Below are 15,334 nucleotides of genomic sequence, written 5' to 3'. Positions count from 1 at the left end.
TTAGCAATTCCTCTGATGAAAAACCAAGATGCAAAAAGATATTAAATGGTTCAGTAGTTAATGTTTTTTCCAGGGCTCCTTAGTTGTATTATTGTTTTACTGTAGCATTTTTCACTTTGGTGGAATACACAAGAATGAAATTAATAAAGCTCATATTTTATTACATCCAAAATAAATTGTTATATTTAAATGTCCTCCCTAGAAATTGACGATATAAAAACTGTAACATAAGAAGGTGTTTATTTCAGAAAAAATAATTGCAGTATTTGCTTGAAGTATTTTGAACATTTGGCAGGAAATCATACTTATGCTAAGGAGATGTAAACCAGAAGCTGATAATTTAGCATCTACTATAAAGGGGTCCGGTTTAAAGTGGAAAGAAACCTTTTTAAATTTTTTTTTTAGTTAAAACTAAACTCAACTATTCTTCCTCTAAATATTTTATGGGTAATTCTGGAGCCAGTGCATCACTGACTTTCAACACATATTACTTTCTGAATCTGCAAAAGGAACTTCCTCTGCACCAGCCACTGAATATGCATTAGTTTCATCACCAAAGAGAGCATCTTGTTCAGGGTGCAGCTGCAGAGGGCACATGTGGCAGGGCCTGCCTTACAGAAGATTTGCACTTGGGCCATGATGGAAGTGGGTGACAGCTCCTTGGATGCTTCTCTCTTCCTTTTGTGGATATCCTGTGGATACTCTTTTCTGAGAGCACTGCTTTTGTTGGCATAAGGGTCTCTAGCCTGTTGATTTGCCTGGTAACTCAGTTTGCTCAGGCAAATCACACATTTCCTACATTTGAAATGAGAAGTAATAACTTTCTGCCTTTGTAAAGTGCACTGAAGTAAGTGTGTTGCACATTTATATATGGAGAGGCCTTTCAGGCAGCCAAAAGCTGTTTTGTATTGATATGTCCTGTTGGGGGCTGGTTTGGTTTATAGTTCATTTTAAATTGAGCCTCTTACTGGAAGAAATGATCTTATATGGTAAGTTAGATGCAGACACCATTATAACATATACCTTATAGCTATTATATATTTGCTCTTAACTGGTCTGTAATTGGTTAAGGGTTAGTGTTAAGTAGATGATTTATTTCCTGTAAGTCCTGCCACTTATTAAAGTTGTGACCTGCAGCAGGAAATGAGGTGTGGGCAAAATGAGACTGAACAGCTGCAGATTTTTTGTAAGGGGGAAGGACTGCTTAGCAGATTCCTTATGTCAATTCAGTGATTAGAAAATAAAACTAGGACATCAGAGTGTAAATATGTTCCTAATACACTACTGACATTTCAGTTGTTATTGTTAATACCAAATTATTTTCCAAGAGAAAGCAAGATTTACAAGTCCATTTGTAGGCCTTAATAGTTGCATGACATAGCAAACAGACTCAGTACACTGTACTTAATAAAGTAACATATTATTTTTAATAGAAAAATTGTGAAAGCTGTGAAATATTTTCTTAGACACATTTGACCGTTTTCAGTCTAATTATGTGATGTAAAAATTCCCTGATGAAAGATAACTTCTAAAAGAGTTGTTTAATGTTTGTAGGAGAAGAAACTGTGATTGCTGTACCGCATGGGAGTCGCAGTGTGAGAATTACCCTGAAAGGACCAGCACACCTTGGTATGACTGAGCTGTTTTATGTATTTATACATAGGCAGAAGATAAAAACAGAACCTTGTATCTGAACTCATCCAAACTTTGGAAAATATGGGTAAGATCATGACCTTGATACCTTGATTCCTCTTCCCATCTTTAATATCCAGCTTGGAGATAGTCCTAGAGAACATTGGAAAAACTTGGTCAAAGGAAATAGAATATATAGTGGTGATTTCTATTTCTTCCATTTAAACCAATATATGGCATCTCAAATACAGTACACTCTTAAACAACATGCAAAAAACAAAAAATACTTCTAGAGGATTATGTGTGGAACCAACAACCCTTGCATAACTCAGCACCAGATTTCTGTTGAAGCCTTTGACAAGCAATCTAGGAACAAATGAAGTAGGGTGAATGACTACAGAAGTCCTGTTTCCATGTAAATCTTTTAGTCATTACATACCACCAGTGAGAAACAGTTTGTTATTCTGTAAGACAATTATTTTCCAATATTTTCTTATAAGGCTGATGGCAGTATTTATGGCAATTTCTTTATCCATAGGCCTAGTTTGCCTAGAGAATTGATGGTTTCAAGATAAGTGGTACTGCTATACCAAGCAATGAGATAAACTATTCATTTATCTTAGAATAGTTTTTTATTTGTAGAAGTGGCAGATGTAGTCTGGATCATAGAAATAAAAAGAATTTCAGCTCTGAGATATGTAAACAGAAGTAAAACAAGCATTTTATTTGAAAAGTGCTCATCAGTTTTTTTGCTTTCAAAAATATATTGTCACATCCTTTCAAAGAAAAAAAAATGAAATAAAACTCCCTCTTCAGAACAGCTCCAGAGTGATAATAACTTCTAGATATACTACTTATATTAAAAAAGTACAAAGCTGAATTTATATTGAAATAAATAATATTCCTTTAAAACTGTTGCAGGGGACGTGTGAAGGAGTGATCCTGACCAGTTCAGGTCAGGACTCCTGGACTTTCTTAAGTAGTTCTGCAGAAGAAAGTTGTTGTTTCAGCTTCGTATGAGGAAAAAGTACTAGATTGAGTGGCTCTTGGGGGATTTCTGGAAAGCTCCTGAGGAATGCAGCAGCAACTCAGTAACTAAGTACAGAGTGCTCCTGGCTTCCTACCCAGGGTGGTTCTGTAAAGAAGCTGTGGCTTGGCATTACCTTTGTTAGTTCTCTCTCTAGCTGGACAGGAATTGTGAAATGTTCCTTTAACCACTTCCACCAGCACATCTGTTTGCAAATCTGCAAGGATTTAGACATTTTTAACTTAAAACTAAAATTGCAGAGGTAAAAAACAACTGAGAGCTGTTGTGGGGAGGGAGGTGACAATTGCTTCTGGCTTCATAGCCAGGTCTCCAAGAGCTGAAGCTCCAGAGGTCCTTCTCCACCTTCCCACTGTATGTTTTAGTGGGTGTTTGTCACTCAGCAGAAGATACCAAATGATCCTTTGCTGCAACTTCATCAACTTCAGTGTGGGTGTGTTGGTATAATTAAAGCCAGAATTAAAAAAAAAAAAAAAAAATCACCTATTATTACAGGTTCCATTTGTCAGAGATGTTTTTCCTGGCTTGCAAGGAGTTGAATTTAACAGGTGAAGTGGGGACTACTTATTGTTAAAATTTTATACTGCCTCCTGCTGCCAGTATATATTTGTCCTTCAAGTAGAGTCAGCAGCAATAGCAAAAACTTGAAGAGCACTATGGAGCATCTGGCTCTTTTCCCTTTATCTTCTGTTCTGTGGGGCTTCATCTTGGGTTTATGATCTGGTCTTGTTCCAGGAAAGCACAGCTGCTGGACTAATCAAAAATGGAAATGTGGTTGGAGATGTAGCACATAACAGATTTGAAGCAAATGCTCTGAGCATTGTTTTGCAACCTGCAGTTAGTGTTTGAGCAAGAACTGCTTTTCTTTGTAGCTGCTTAGTATAAGTACTTTGTTTGTGCCTCTGGGCACTTACAGACAGACAGCAGATTCATCAAGATGTTACTTTGGGTTTTTAACAAATATGCCCCCCCTGTACTTCTGCCTGCTAGGGTTTGGTGAAAGATTTGGTGGAAAATAACCAAGTAATTAGCACAAAAATGGGTCTGAATAAAATGTTTCATTGTGTTGGCTTTGTTTTTGGTTTGGACTGTATCGTGGCTTTTCTGGTAGTTGTTTTAAGAGCGTTAGAATCAAAAGTAAGACTGAAAGTTCCCTGAAATTAATCCTCCAGCAGAAGAAACAGGAAAACCAGAAGCTAATATTTTTACAAGTGGCTAATGCTAGATAACTGAGTTCGTGAACTTAGGGAGGATAAACGTTACTGAAAGGAACTGAAATGTTTTTCTTTTTGTCAATTTTTTCTCTGCTCACAGTGATTTGCATCATGTGACAGCCTTTAGCTGTGGGTTTGTGCACTGCTCTGTCTTTGATGCTCAGATGCTCAGAGGAGCACGGTGTTGCTTGTTGCTTGCATTTTGAGAAGAATGTTTTGTTTTGTGCTACCTACAAATGAATCACAGAAAAGAAGCAGCTTTTGGGCAGCACCATACTTGCCCTTTATTGCACTGGGAGCAGGAGCTGTTTCCCTGGGAACTCTTCCATGCATCTCTCTCCACAGGGATGTACCTGCAGTGGGTTTCCTGTGCCACACTGCCCTGCTCCTTCCTGCCACCAGGAGAATGGGAAGCTTCAGCCATGGGCCTTCTGTCCACAGCTGGGCAAGGCATTTGCCATTTTTGTCAAGGGGGGCAAAGTAACTAAACATGGATAGTTACAGGTCTTGGCACTGGTGGTTGTCCTGCTAGGCACAGAAACAGGTGAGCACTCAAGAGAATTCCCTGTCCATGTGACTCTTCACATCTGGAGTCTCAAGGAATTGATTTAGGATGGGGGAGCTTACTCCTGAAGTCAAACTGCCCAGATCTTTAGTATAACAGGACGCTGAAGAGCAAATAAATATTTGGTGAATTCTTTTCTTGTTATGAAACCAGTTGATCAAACCTATGTTCTCAGTTACTTCTCTGAAATCAATAAATGAACAGTTTTTGAGGGAGGAATTGCTCCCCAATAAGCATCATTATGTTATGTATGTGTTAAATACACCAAATGCTTGGTGTCTCTCTGTTTTAGAAGCCTGAGATGACAAGCACTAGGTACTACTGAGCAGGAATGCATTGCATCAGAGGTTATCCACTGTGCTGTGGAATAGCTCCTCATCTCCCTGTGTGACACAGGAAAAATCTGAGCAGCTGTTCTGGGCTTCAGTGGTGTGACCTCCAGAGACACAGCCCATGACTCCATAGCTGGACCTTGCAAATAAACCTGTGATTTGCATCCACATCCAGTGTAGCTCTAATGTAAACATGTCAGCTCTCTGGGAGTTACTGTCTTGTTAGTTGCTGAATGATATTCTTGGTTTCTGCTTAGAAAAACATTAAAAATATTATTTATTAAAAAAATAAGTAAAAAGACTGTTCAGAAATGCAGCTGAGGTCACCAAATAAACACTTTCATCATCTTTTTGCACCAGCTGGATTTTAATGCCTTGTAATCTTAAATGCTAGTTTCAAAAGGATCCTGTACTCCTGAGGATCTTACTGAATTTATTTTGAGTTGGAAGTACTTAAGATTTGATTTTACTCTTACTTTTAAAAATGATACAATAACAGGCACCATGCATTATTACTTGCTTTTAAGCAGTGTTTGTGATCAAGCAGTAAGTTTGTGATTTAAGCATGAAGTTTGGGATCAAGGCTTGCAGAACTTAATCCAGGAATTCTGAGTTCCATATATTTTAAAGGGTTATTTTGTAATGCAATCAGGAAAGGACACTTCCATAAAGTGACAAACAGAAATATGTAGTAATCATCTAAACACTTGTTTTTTTTTAGTTTATATCTATTTGTTCCTAATGGAAATGTGTTTCACAGTGTGGCAAACTGATTCCCAGAGATTTATCTTTTCTCTTTGACAAAGTACATTTTATTCACCACTAGAATCATACCCTGTGATTAACATAAAGTCATTTCCTAGAAACAAATCCTTCCTGAAACTTCCTTCCAGCCATGTATGTGATCTTTGTTATACCTATGAGCACAGTGGAACCTAATGCTTAGAAGCTTGGGATAATGGTGGTATGTTTTCAAGGAATTTAATTAATTCTATAATTTCTTTATTCTCTCTGTTGGGGTGCTCCAGAATGCATATTTGTTTAAAAAATATGAAGGAAGAAAACAGTTAATGATGGATTGCATTCATTCAGAATACATTTTCGGTGCAGGTAAAACCAGATGCTTTTAACCTAAATGGTCTAGTCTGACCTAGGTAACTTTGTTTAAAGCACCAAAAAAGGCAAGGTAGTGGCAGAAAGAGGGTATTTATAGCTCATCAAAGGATTCCTTTTAGCTTGCCCTGAGCTCATCTGAGATTCATGCTTTTCTCATGCAGTGCTCTGGTAGATTGTAACCAGACCAGTGTATTTCAAGTCATGCATCTTGCTGTGCCTCTGTGCTGTACTGCACAGAGCCCAAAATTCTACCTTCATTGTGAATATCTTCCTTTAGCTTTGTCCACTTACAGTTCAGTCGGTTTTCTGGAAGTGATTTAATCTTAAAATGCTTCATCTGTCTTCTGGAGGTTGTGGGCTGTTAGTTTAATCTGTTTCCAAGGAGTAGAGAACAATTCAGAAAGGGTTTTCATCACCAGCTGTTCTGGGAAAGGGCCGTCCCCTGCAGCTGCCCACCTCCTGGCCCTGCTTTTTCCTCACATGGGAAATACTCAAAGCTGAGTTAAGGATCTTGGTGCAGTGATTCAGGTATTGAGGTGAGTGTCAGGTAGGTTTGGCACCGTTCAGGCTTCTCTGGAGACTGATTGCTCAGATTGCTTGGCTTTTGAGTTGCATGGAAGTATGAGGTATTTTTCTCTATATTGATTCTATCAACTTTGAGTTTCTTTCAGCTTTTCCTGCTCAAGCTATTGATTATATCAAGTGTTACAGGGCACTTGGTGTAGGAAAAGCTGTCCCAGAAGTGCTTCTGGTATGAAAGAATAGTATGTTCAGACAGATATTCCTGTGTTGACTTGTCTTGCAATTATCTATCAGCCTATAATCGGAACCAGTTAATATTCTCACAGATTCTCTGGGTGTGTTTTTACTGCACATATGCAGCTGGTACTTGCAAGGCAAAGTTGTAAACATGACTTTCTGACTTTCTTGAAAACAAAAACCTGTTTAAGTTTATTAATTGCATGTTTCTTCTTTAGTTATAGAGTCAAAAACACTACAAGGAGAAAAGGGAGAGCACAGTTTCAATGCTCCTGGAACATTTGTCATTGAAAATACAACTGTTGAATTTCAGAAGAGCACAGACAGGGAAATCATAAAGATCCAGGGGCCTCTTGGAGCAGATTTCATTATCAAGGTGGGGTGTTTGAATGTACAAATCTACAAAGTTATTGCAAGTATGTGCAACACAGCGATGGCTGTCCATCAGCTTGTAGCAATACAACAAAATCTTTTAGCTAGCGAGTAAGAAATCCTAATTACTGTCCAGAGATCATTTATGCCAAGAAAATCCAAACAAATTAAAATGTTACGTGATTAATGACTTTCCTGTGGTGGAAAGTATCACAGGATCTTTAATGGTAAAAATGGCCAGGATTTTTGTTTTAAATACTGCTGGAAGAATAGCAGTGTGACCCTGTGCAGTGGATTGAGCTAATCCAATTGCAGACTGCCACCTACTGAACCTGAGCACTGCTTCCAGCAGCACCCCACAGTCTCCCTCAGATATTGCTAATGACCACTGACCATTTCCAATCCTTTTAAACTTCTTTTCTATCCAGAACACATACCAGTGGCTCGCATCACACATCAAGATATTTCTGAGTAGGAACAGATCAATATTTGACTGCCAAAGGAAGGCACTCATACAGTTTGCCATTGGAAGTGACAGAAGTTTCAGTATTATCAGACTGCCTGGCTTTACCTGTCACATTGTAGAAATAGAATTTCAGTAGTTTTCCTTTTGCATCTCCAGTATCGTGTGCAGCTAGACTTGCCTGACAGTGTGCTTGGGTCACTTTTAGACTTCTTTCTGCAGCAGATTTTAAAATTTTTGCTAACAAAGACATAAACCAAAAGAATACAGTTAAGAACTTTGCTATTTGAGGATAGATAAGCAAATGGTCACATTAATGCCTTGAATAATTTGAAAAACAAAGTACATTCAAATGTTTGACTACTGGGAGCCCAATTTAATGGCTACTCTATCTGTACTGCTATTGTGTGTGAACTCTGTTTTGAAATGGCACGAGCAGTTGAGTACAGTGTACATGTGTTGTAATGGAAATTTCTTCAGACCAGGTACTCTGGATCAAAAGAGAGTGTGGTTCAGTTCTTCTTCTATCAACCCATCAGTCATCAGTGGAGACAAACAGAGTTCTTCCCCTGCACAGTGACATGTGGAGGAGGTAAGTAATGTCAATTCTTCAGGAGTGATAACAGCTAAAGATTAAAAGGAGCTGATTTACAGCCTTTGTTCTGCATTTTTAGTGATTAGATGTTTGTGTTTCTCTGCACACTGGTAATTCCTCAGCAAAATAAATGACAGAGCAGCAGCTAAGCAGGCTGGTTAAGCTGGTACCAACATTGGGGTTTTTACATGTTGTCACTGGAAGTCATGTTTTTCCATAGCTGATTTTCATTTGAGTAAGAACATTGACTAAGAAATAAAAATATGACATTCAAAATGAAAAATTGCAACTCATAGTGGATATTTAGGGAAAGTAAGCAAAGAATCATGGTGAGATTTTAAAATAAGAATAATCAAGAGGTGAAGAAGTATTTCTGGCCTCAGTAGTATACGTGAGGGAGAATTTTAGAACATTTAGTTGAGGAATTAGTTATACAGAAAGCAGAATAAGGAAATAGAATTTAAAGAACATCTGCTATCAGTACCTTTGGCTGTCTGATTGTAGACATTTAGTCCTGATGGTGGCTAGAACAGCAGATGTGGTATTGTAGCATCTACTCCTGGTTTAAACACTGCAGCTTAGATGAAGTGTAGCTTCTCTCTGCTGCTGCTTATCCAGCCCAGCCCACTGCTTGTCATGTCTGGTTCTGCAAAAAAAGTGTGGGCTCATGGTAGAAGGAGTGTTTGACACTGCAGATAGCAGTTTCCCTTCAGCTAGCATTTCCCAGGGCACCTGGAAAACAGACCAGGATGCTGGTGATACCGATACAGGGATTTTCTGGAGAGTGCAAATGTGGTTTAAATAGTTACTTGGGGCATGAATAAAGAGAGTGAGAGATGTTTAAAGTACAAGCAGAGTCTGGGGATCTTTTGAAGGACCATCCGTTTTGGCATTTGCACCTCCCTGTGATCTGAAATGCAGACAATATGTGTGTCTGATATGTAGTCCCACAGGAAACTACTGTATCTTACAAGACACTTGGCCTCATGAAGAGTGATCCTTGCTGGAGCTGTGAGTGGCAATGCATATCCTCTGATGATTCCATCACACTGTGTTTATAACTTTTTTTCCTTAACTTGTCTGACAAGGGAAGAAGTATAAAGCATCACAGTTACTTTTGAGGACTGCATGTAAACACTGGATAGCTCAAGGGACGTATTTACCTTCAAGGGTATTGGCTCAAATCCAGCCTTATTCAGACTGCTGTTATGGCTTGAAAATTATAGCTACATGTCAATCTCTTTGAAACCATCCAGGGTGTTCAAAGCCCTGCTTTGTGGCTGCTTGTCTATAATACAAAACTGGTACCTTTATCAGAGGGGCTTGGCAGTCCTCAGGGAGGACAGGAACTGAAGAAGCACAAAAACTGAGCTGCTCAGTCTTGACAGTAGTATTGTTAAGAACAGCCTGCAGAGAAGTTGTATTGCAGATGCCTGGCTTTAACTTGTTATCTTAGAGTGGATTTAGTGTCCACATTGTCTGTTTGGCATCTGGTACTGGCAGTAAAAGAAAAGGTTCCTCACAACAGAGATTTGGAATTAGTGCTTTGCCATTCCTCACTTGGATGCTGCTTCTGTCTTTAATTCTGTAATCTCCATGTATTGGAAGGGGCATCTCAGAAAGCACAGTCAAGCTTGAATGAACAAGAGTGTTTAAAAATTATTTCTCTTGTTTGCAAGTGACATTTCTTCTGGGTCCTTTCAGTACTTACAAGAACTGAAACGTAGATGCTGCGAGCACTGGAACTGCTTAGTTCTTTATGGTTATCACTCTCATGCATGATGACACTTTGGATAAGCCAAGAGACACACAATTTAAGCCACTGATACATGATACTTAGCATTTTCAGTAGGCACAGGGACGTGTGCTGTTAGTTTGTTGACTCGGTTTGATTTTAATTCTTGTGGTCTAAAACTTTTTTTCTTTGCACATACCAGAACATCCTCCTCTCCTCAGTTTAAGTCCAAGTAAGCTTTTTTGAATGAGTCTTTTTTTCTTAGCCAAAAAATAACCTAGTGGTTTATAAAACTCAGATCCCTTCTTGCAATGAGTCTCCACATGTATTTTATTATTTGTTTTTCACCAAATAGTTAGTTCAAATCTTCTTTTGTTGGCTCTTCAACTCGGAATGTTCTTGAATCCATTTCTTGGTTTTCTACAGTTACTTAGCAATGTTTTTGGATCCCATCTTCAATTCCTCTGGCTTTCTGTCTCAAGTATTCATTTCTTTTAGCATGAATGACTGTTTAATATAGCTCTCCAACATTCTGGTAACTCCTCCTTGGAGGAGGGCAGTTATACATTGTGGAACATGTGCTAGAGCCATATGGCTTCATAGTTTTGCTTTCTGACAGGTGAGCTGGTGCAGTACAGGTATTCCTGCACCAGAAGAAATATGTGTGCCTCTACTCTTAGAATATTAGTAGAATAAAGAGCTGGAAGCTCATTTAGTGTTAAGACAGGTTAATATAATTGCTGTGCTGAATTGCCTTAAATGAAGGTCTGGTTGTGCATTTCCTGTTTCCTTGTTTAAAAGCAAACCAAAAAAGAGTAAGACAGAAAATTAATTCCATGGGGAGAAAAGGCTGTTTTACTTTATCTCCATTAATAAAATTTGACTTTGCTTCTGCCCTAGGTTATCAGCTCAATTCAGCTGAGTGTGTGGACATTCGTCTGAAGCGTGTTGTTCCTGACCACTACTGTCATTATCATCCAGAAAACAAGAAACCAAAGCCCAAGCTGAAAGAATGCAACATGGATCCCTGCCCTTCCAGGTCTGTATGGCAAATAAGTTTGTGACACGGGCAGTTACTAAGGAAGAAGGAGTTGTATTTACTTAATTGCAATTCTTTCTATATTGAAGGCTACTTAATCTTGTTTGGTTATTGTGTGTGTTAAAGGCTGATACCTCTGCCAGTTAATGTGTGGCACATCTTCAGTGTTGCAGAATTGAAGATGTTGCTTATACAGAGATATTGTAAATATCAGTTTGCTAAAGGGCTAATTCTGCTTTGTCTATTGCTGACTAGTACAGCACTACTGTGAGGATCTTGTGAGGTTGTGTGAGGAGGACAGAGGGTTTGCCTACTTTTGGATTTATTGATGCTGCCATTCCGAGCATCTCAACAGCCAGACAGAAGCTTCAGTCAGTGCAAGTTTTACATATGGTTTAACTTGGTTTATTCATTTGCCTACCATAAAAGTTTGATTCTTCATTGGTAATGTAGTGTTGACAATTTAATAATTCAAGCTTGGGTCTATTTGTTTGGGTTTTTTAAAACTAGGCATTAAAAAAAATCATTCCAAGTAAATATCCTTTGGTACAATTGCCACAGGATATTAGTGCCAAATTGTAAAGGCTATAGTACACATAAATTGTATTGAATTGCACTACAGTATTTCAAACTAACTTTTGGATTGTCTGGTGAGGTTTCCTGGCTGTGCTAAAGAATCTTAAAATAACATCACAGTATCAAGTCCCAGAACCTCACATTAATATGCCAGCTGGCTGAGCTAGAGTTATATGCAAGAAAAGGAAACACTCTCAATGGATTTCATTTCCTATAGCTAAACTGTCCATTTCCTTTCATTCCTGTTGAACATAATCGTTGATAGTGACCTCTAACAGTTATAGATGTGCAGACTTTCAAGAGTTTTTCCTGGAGAGTTGATCATTGTATGAAGCAGAAAGACTTCAGTAATGCTTGATGGCAATGGGTGCCAAATGTTCCAAAGCTGGAATGGGAAAATTAGGGGAAAGAAAGGGTGTAATTATATTTTACTTTGCAAATTTAGTTTATGCAGCCAGGAAAAGGAAAGTACTACTGGATATAATACCATGTTTCCTAGCATTGGAAGTAAGGCTTTGTGCCTGCTCTATGCTATGCAGTTCAAATAAACAGCTCTAGAAGGGTCCTAAGCAGCATTCAGAACCTATCTCAGATTAATCTTGTGATGTATTTATTTCACTGACACTCATGTCCCTCAGCAGTCTTTGTTACAGATAGAAGTATGTGAATATTTTTTTGTTAATGAAGTAACACAGACCTAAAGGGTCACTGATAATAGATTTCTCTTCTGGAGGCTTGCTCATTTAATATTTAATGCTGGTATGAAACAGAGAAGCTGTATGGTGAATAGTTCTTTATCCATGCAGAAAAGGTAAGATTATACAAGTCATAAGGTTTGCCATAAAGCTCATGTGTAATGAAGTAAGATTCCTGCATTTCACATTGGGGCTTGCTTACTTCAAGCATGATCACATAAAAGTATGTACTTGATGTACAGTCTTGGGTATGAGAAATAATGATGCAATATTTTTTTTTTTTGACAGTGATGGATTTAAAGAAATCATGCCCTATGATCACTTCCAGCCACTTCCTCGGTATGTATAACCAGGATAGCATATGTGTCAGCTTTAGCACAATTTCACTGCAAATATACTACTTCAGTACTTAGATAATGGAACATATTTTGACTTTTTTTTCTATACAGGAGGATAAGTTTACAAGAGTCCTGTAAACATCTCTGAATCTTGTGATTTATTTTAGTGTGCTCTGGATGATTAGCTTAACAGTCAGAGGTTAATATGCTCTTCTTGAAAATACCAATGTGAAGTCCTTAAAATAAACAGTTGTCCCCTTCAGCCTTCTCTGGCTGTAGTGCTGAGAAGAGCATCATCTTTAAACTGCATGTATGAATTCTTGTCTTGAAAGGTTTTTCTTTTGACAGTGTGTGAGATTTTATAGAATAGATCTCGCTCTCGCTGTGTACAGGATTCTGGAAATTCTTTTTCTCTTGAGAGGTCTGATCCTTCTCTTTAGATCTACAGTCTATTTATTGACATCAAAGATGACATGTCACTTTCAAGACACCAAATTGTTGAAATATCTGTTTCCTTAAATTAGGGCATCAGAGAACAGTTTGTTACTTTTTTTTTTTTCTTTTTAGCACCTGAATCAATTACAAGGATTTAAAACTTCTCAGGAACCCTTAGATGTTTTATAAAGAATGTTAGGATTAAACAGTATTGAATCACATTTGCTTTTAATGTAAAGAATTATAGTTGAGTTAGTTGCATATGTATCTGAGTTGAACCTCTGCTTTATTATGTCATGCAATGAATAATGTGTATTTTTCTAAAGAAGTAATGATATGAAGTAATAAGAATGAAATCATAGACTTGCACAGCTTAGAGGAGCTACTGATTACAGCTGATATAAATGTCATAGTTTATTTCTGTAGCAATTTGTCCTTATGGATCTGCTGTCCTGTGATGTACTTTGGCTTTCATGCATAGATGGGGATTTTTTTCCTCTATAACTTTATCCTGTAGAGTTCTCTAATTATATTCTGTGTCTCTCCCTTTCCATATCTTCTGCCAATGCCTTTGTACTTCAGATCTCTCCTGGAACTCAGCTTAATGTATTTACAGGAGTATTTCATCTTCTGAACCACTTAGGGCTAGGAGACCACTTGGAGAAGAAATTTAATCCCCCTTTCTGTGCTTTACTGTGCTCAGCACGTTTGCATGACACTGTGGTGAGATAGATTATGTCTGTGACAAAGCTGTGGGCAGGATCTCTTATTTCAAACACTAAGAACTACAGACGGACGCCCACCTCATTTCAACACCTCGGTGTGCTCTGTCAGAAAGCATCATGGTCTTCCTGGGTGATGCTTCAGAGGAAGGACTGTAAACTAGCAGGCAGCCAAGCAGGGCTCAGAGTTGGTGCCAGCAGGAAGGAGAGAGGAAACGGGCTGTATTGTACTGGGAGGGCTCGTAAGGAAACACCACAAAGGCATAGAAACACCTTTTCTTGCAGGAATTGCTGAAAGAAAACAGCAGCTGAAAGTTTGTTTACCTGCATGAGGAGATGACTCTTAGTCCAGTGTGGATGCAAGTGTTGCTTCAGTGCAGAAGGATTTGTCTGTGCTGTTGCCTGGCAGGAAATTGGAATGCCTTACCTGTGCTGGCTCTGCTTTCTTTTCTTTTCGTCTCTTACCTGTTTCTTGCACGCTGACCCAGGATTGTTCTTGCAAAGCGGGCAGAAAACCAGAGTCCTGTATACATACTGGAGCAAAGCTGTGCAGACTGCTTCACCTCCACCAGCAGTCCTACCTCACACCTCCTACATAACACCAGGGCCATGTGGAGGCTGCCTTGCAGTCCTGTGGTGTGTACCACTGCTTTCCCATTCACACGAGGAAGTGGTGGGAAAGTCATGGTGCACACCACAAGATCTTGAAAGAGTTCTCCTGTGGCTGGAGTTGTAAATGCCCCACTGAAATATTTTTACAGATGGAGAATTCTTTTGAAATAAATAGAAAAATTTCCCAGGATGAAAATTTTCTTTTAAAGCTTTTGGAATGCCTCCATTTATTTCAGACTTGTTGGACTGTTGAGGATCCCTTGACAGCTGTGGGTTCTGGAAAGTATCTCCTTGACTGCTTGCCCAAGACCCCCCTTTTCCTCAGTAGCCATGGACCTCACTCCATCTTGAAAATGCTTGTGGGAGTATAGGATCTGGAGTGTGTTTCAAACTGATGAGATAAAGAAAAACAACTATAAAATTTCACGCTATAAACACTTGCAAGCCTTATATTACATACAGCACAGTGAGCCTTGCATCTATAAATCCATGAGCTGCTAATTCATTAAATAGCTGATTGCTCTTTAGTTCCTGATTTTTTAAAAGAAAATTAGTTAACACTGGCCATTCGTTTAAGTCAAAGAAGAGTGTAGCTCTTGCTCTTCAAATACATTTTGTTATTGTGATATGACATCAGTATCTCATAATTTATTCAGAATGCTTTTGAGTGTATATTCCATTGTTGATGTCCCATGGCTTGCTCTGTGTTTCATACTAATTCTTCTGTTGGGCTTAAGCATGATTAATATGTTTTTGTAGGCAGCTTAATGAATTACCTAAAATAGGAAGTGCCCTTGATTTACCTGCTGCATCATAAAGTATATTGCTTAAATTTACCTTTGATTTATCGGCCTTTGCTTCATTGAGTCTGATAGTATGACTTCCTTTATCATAGCCAACTTGATTACTCTTGATTAATTGATTTTGGTGGGATATTGTAGTCCTTGCTGAGTCCATTGTTCAGAACAGATACAATTCTTTTCATGATCCTTTCTGAGCCTCTGCAGTAACAGGGATAAGGTTTAACTAATAAGGCATTGATGAACCTTAAGATGTACTGAAGGACTCAATCATTTCCAAGGGCTTGGC

At 38.5% G+C, this 15,334-nt stretch overlaps 1 protein-coding gene across 2 annotated transcripts in view; it reads left to right on the top strand.

Moving 5' to 3' along the window:
• ADAMTSL3 (ADAMTS like 3) overlaps positions 1 to 15,334 on the top strand; it is a 177,417-nt gene that overhangs the window by 110,614 nt on the left and 51,469 nt on the right. For both annotated transcript variants that reach the window (XM_068203801.1, XM_068203800.1), the window contains 5 exons: positions 1,555 to 1,629; positions 6,882 to 7,039; positions 7,979 to 8,090; positions 10,729 to 10,867; positions 12,427 to 12,477. In XM_068203801.1, coding sequence (XP_068059902.1) covers positions 1,555 to 1,629; positions 6,882 to 7,039; positions 7,979 to 8,090; positions 10,729 to 10,867; positions 12,427 to 12,477 — 535 coding nt within the window. The remainder of the gene's footprint in view (positions 1 to 1,554; positions 1,630 to 6,881; positions 7,040 to 7,978; positions 8,091 to 10,728; positions 10,868 to 12,426; positions 12,478 to 15,334) is intronic.

This window comes from Anomalospiza imberbis, chromosome 13 (assembly GCF_031753505.1).
Source record: "Anomalospiza imberbis isolate Cuckoo-Finch-1a 21T00152 chromosome 13, ASM3175350v1, whole genome shotgun sequence".
NCBI lineage: Eukaryota > Metazoa > Chordata > Aves > Passeriformes > Viduidae > Anomalospiza > Anomalospiza imberbis.
The sequence above is the reverse complement of the archived record's forward strand: the minus strand, read 5'-3'. Positions and strand labels throughout refer to the sequence as shown.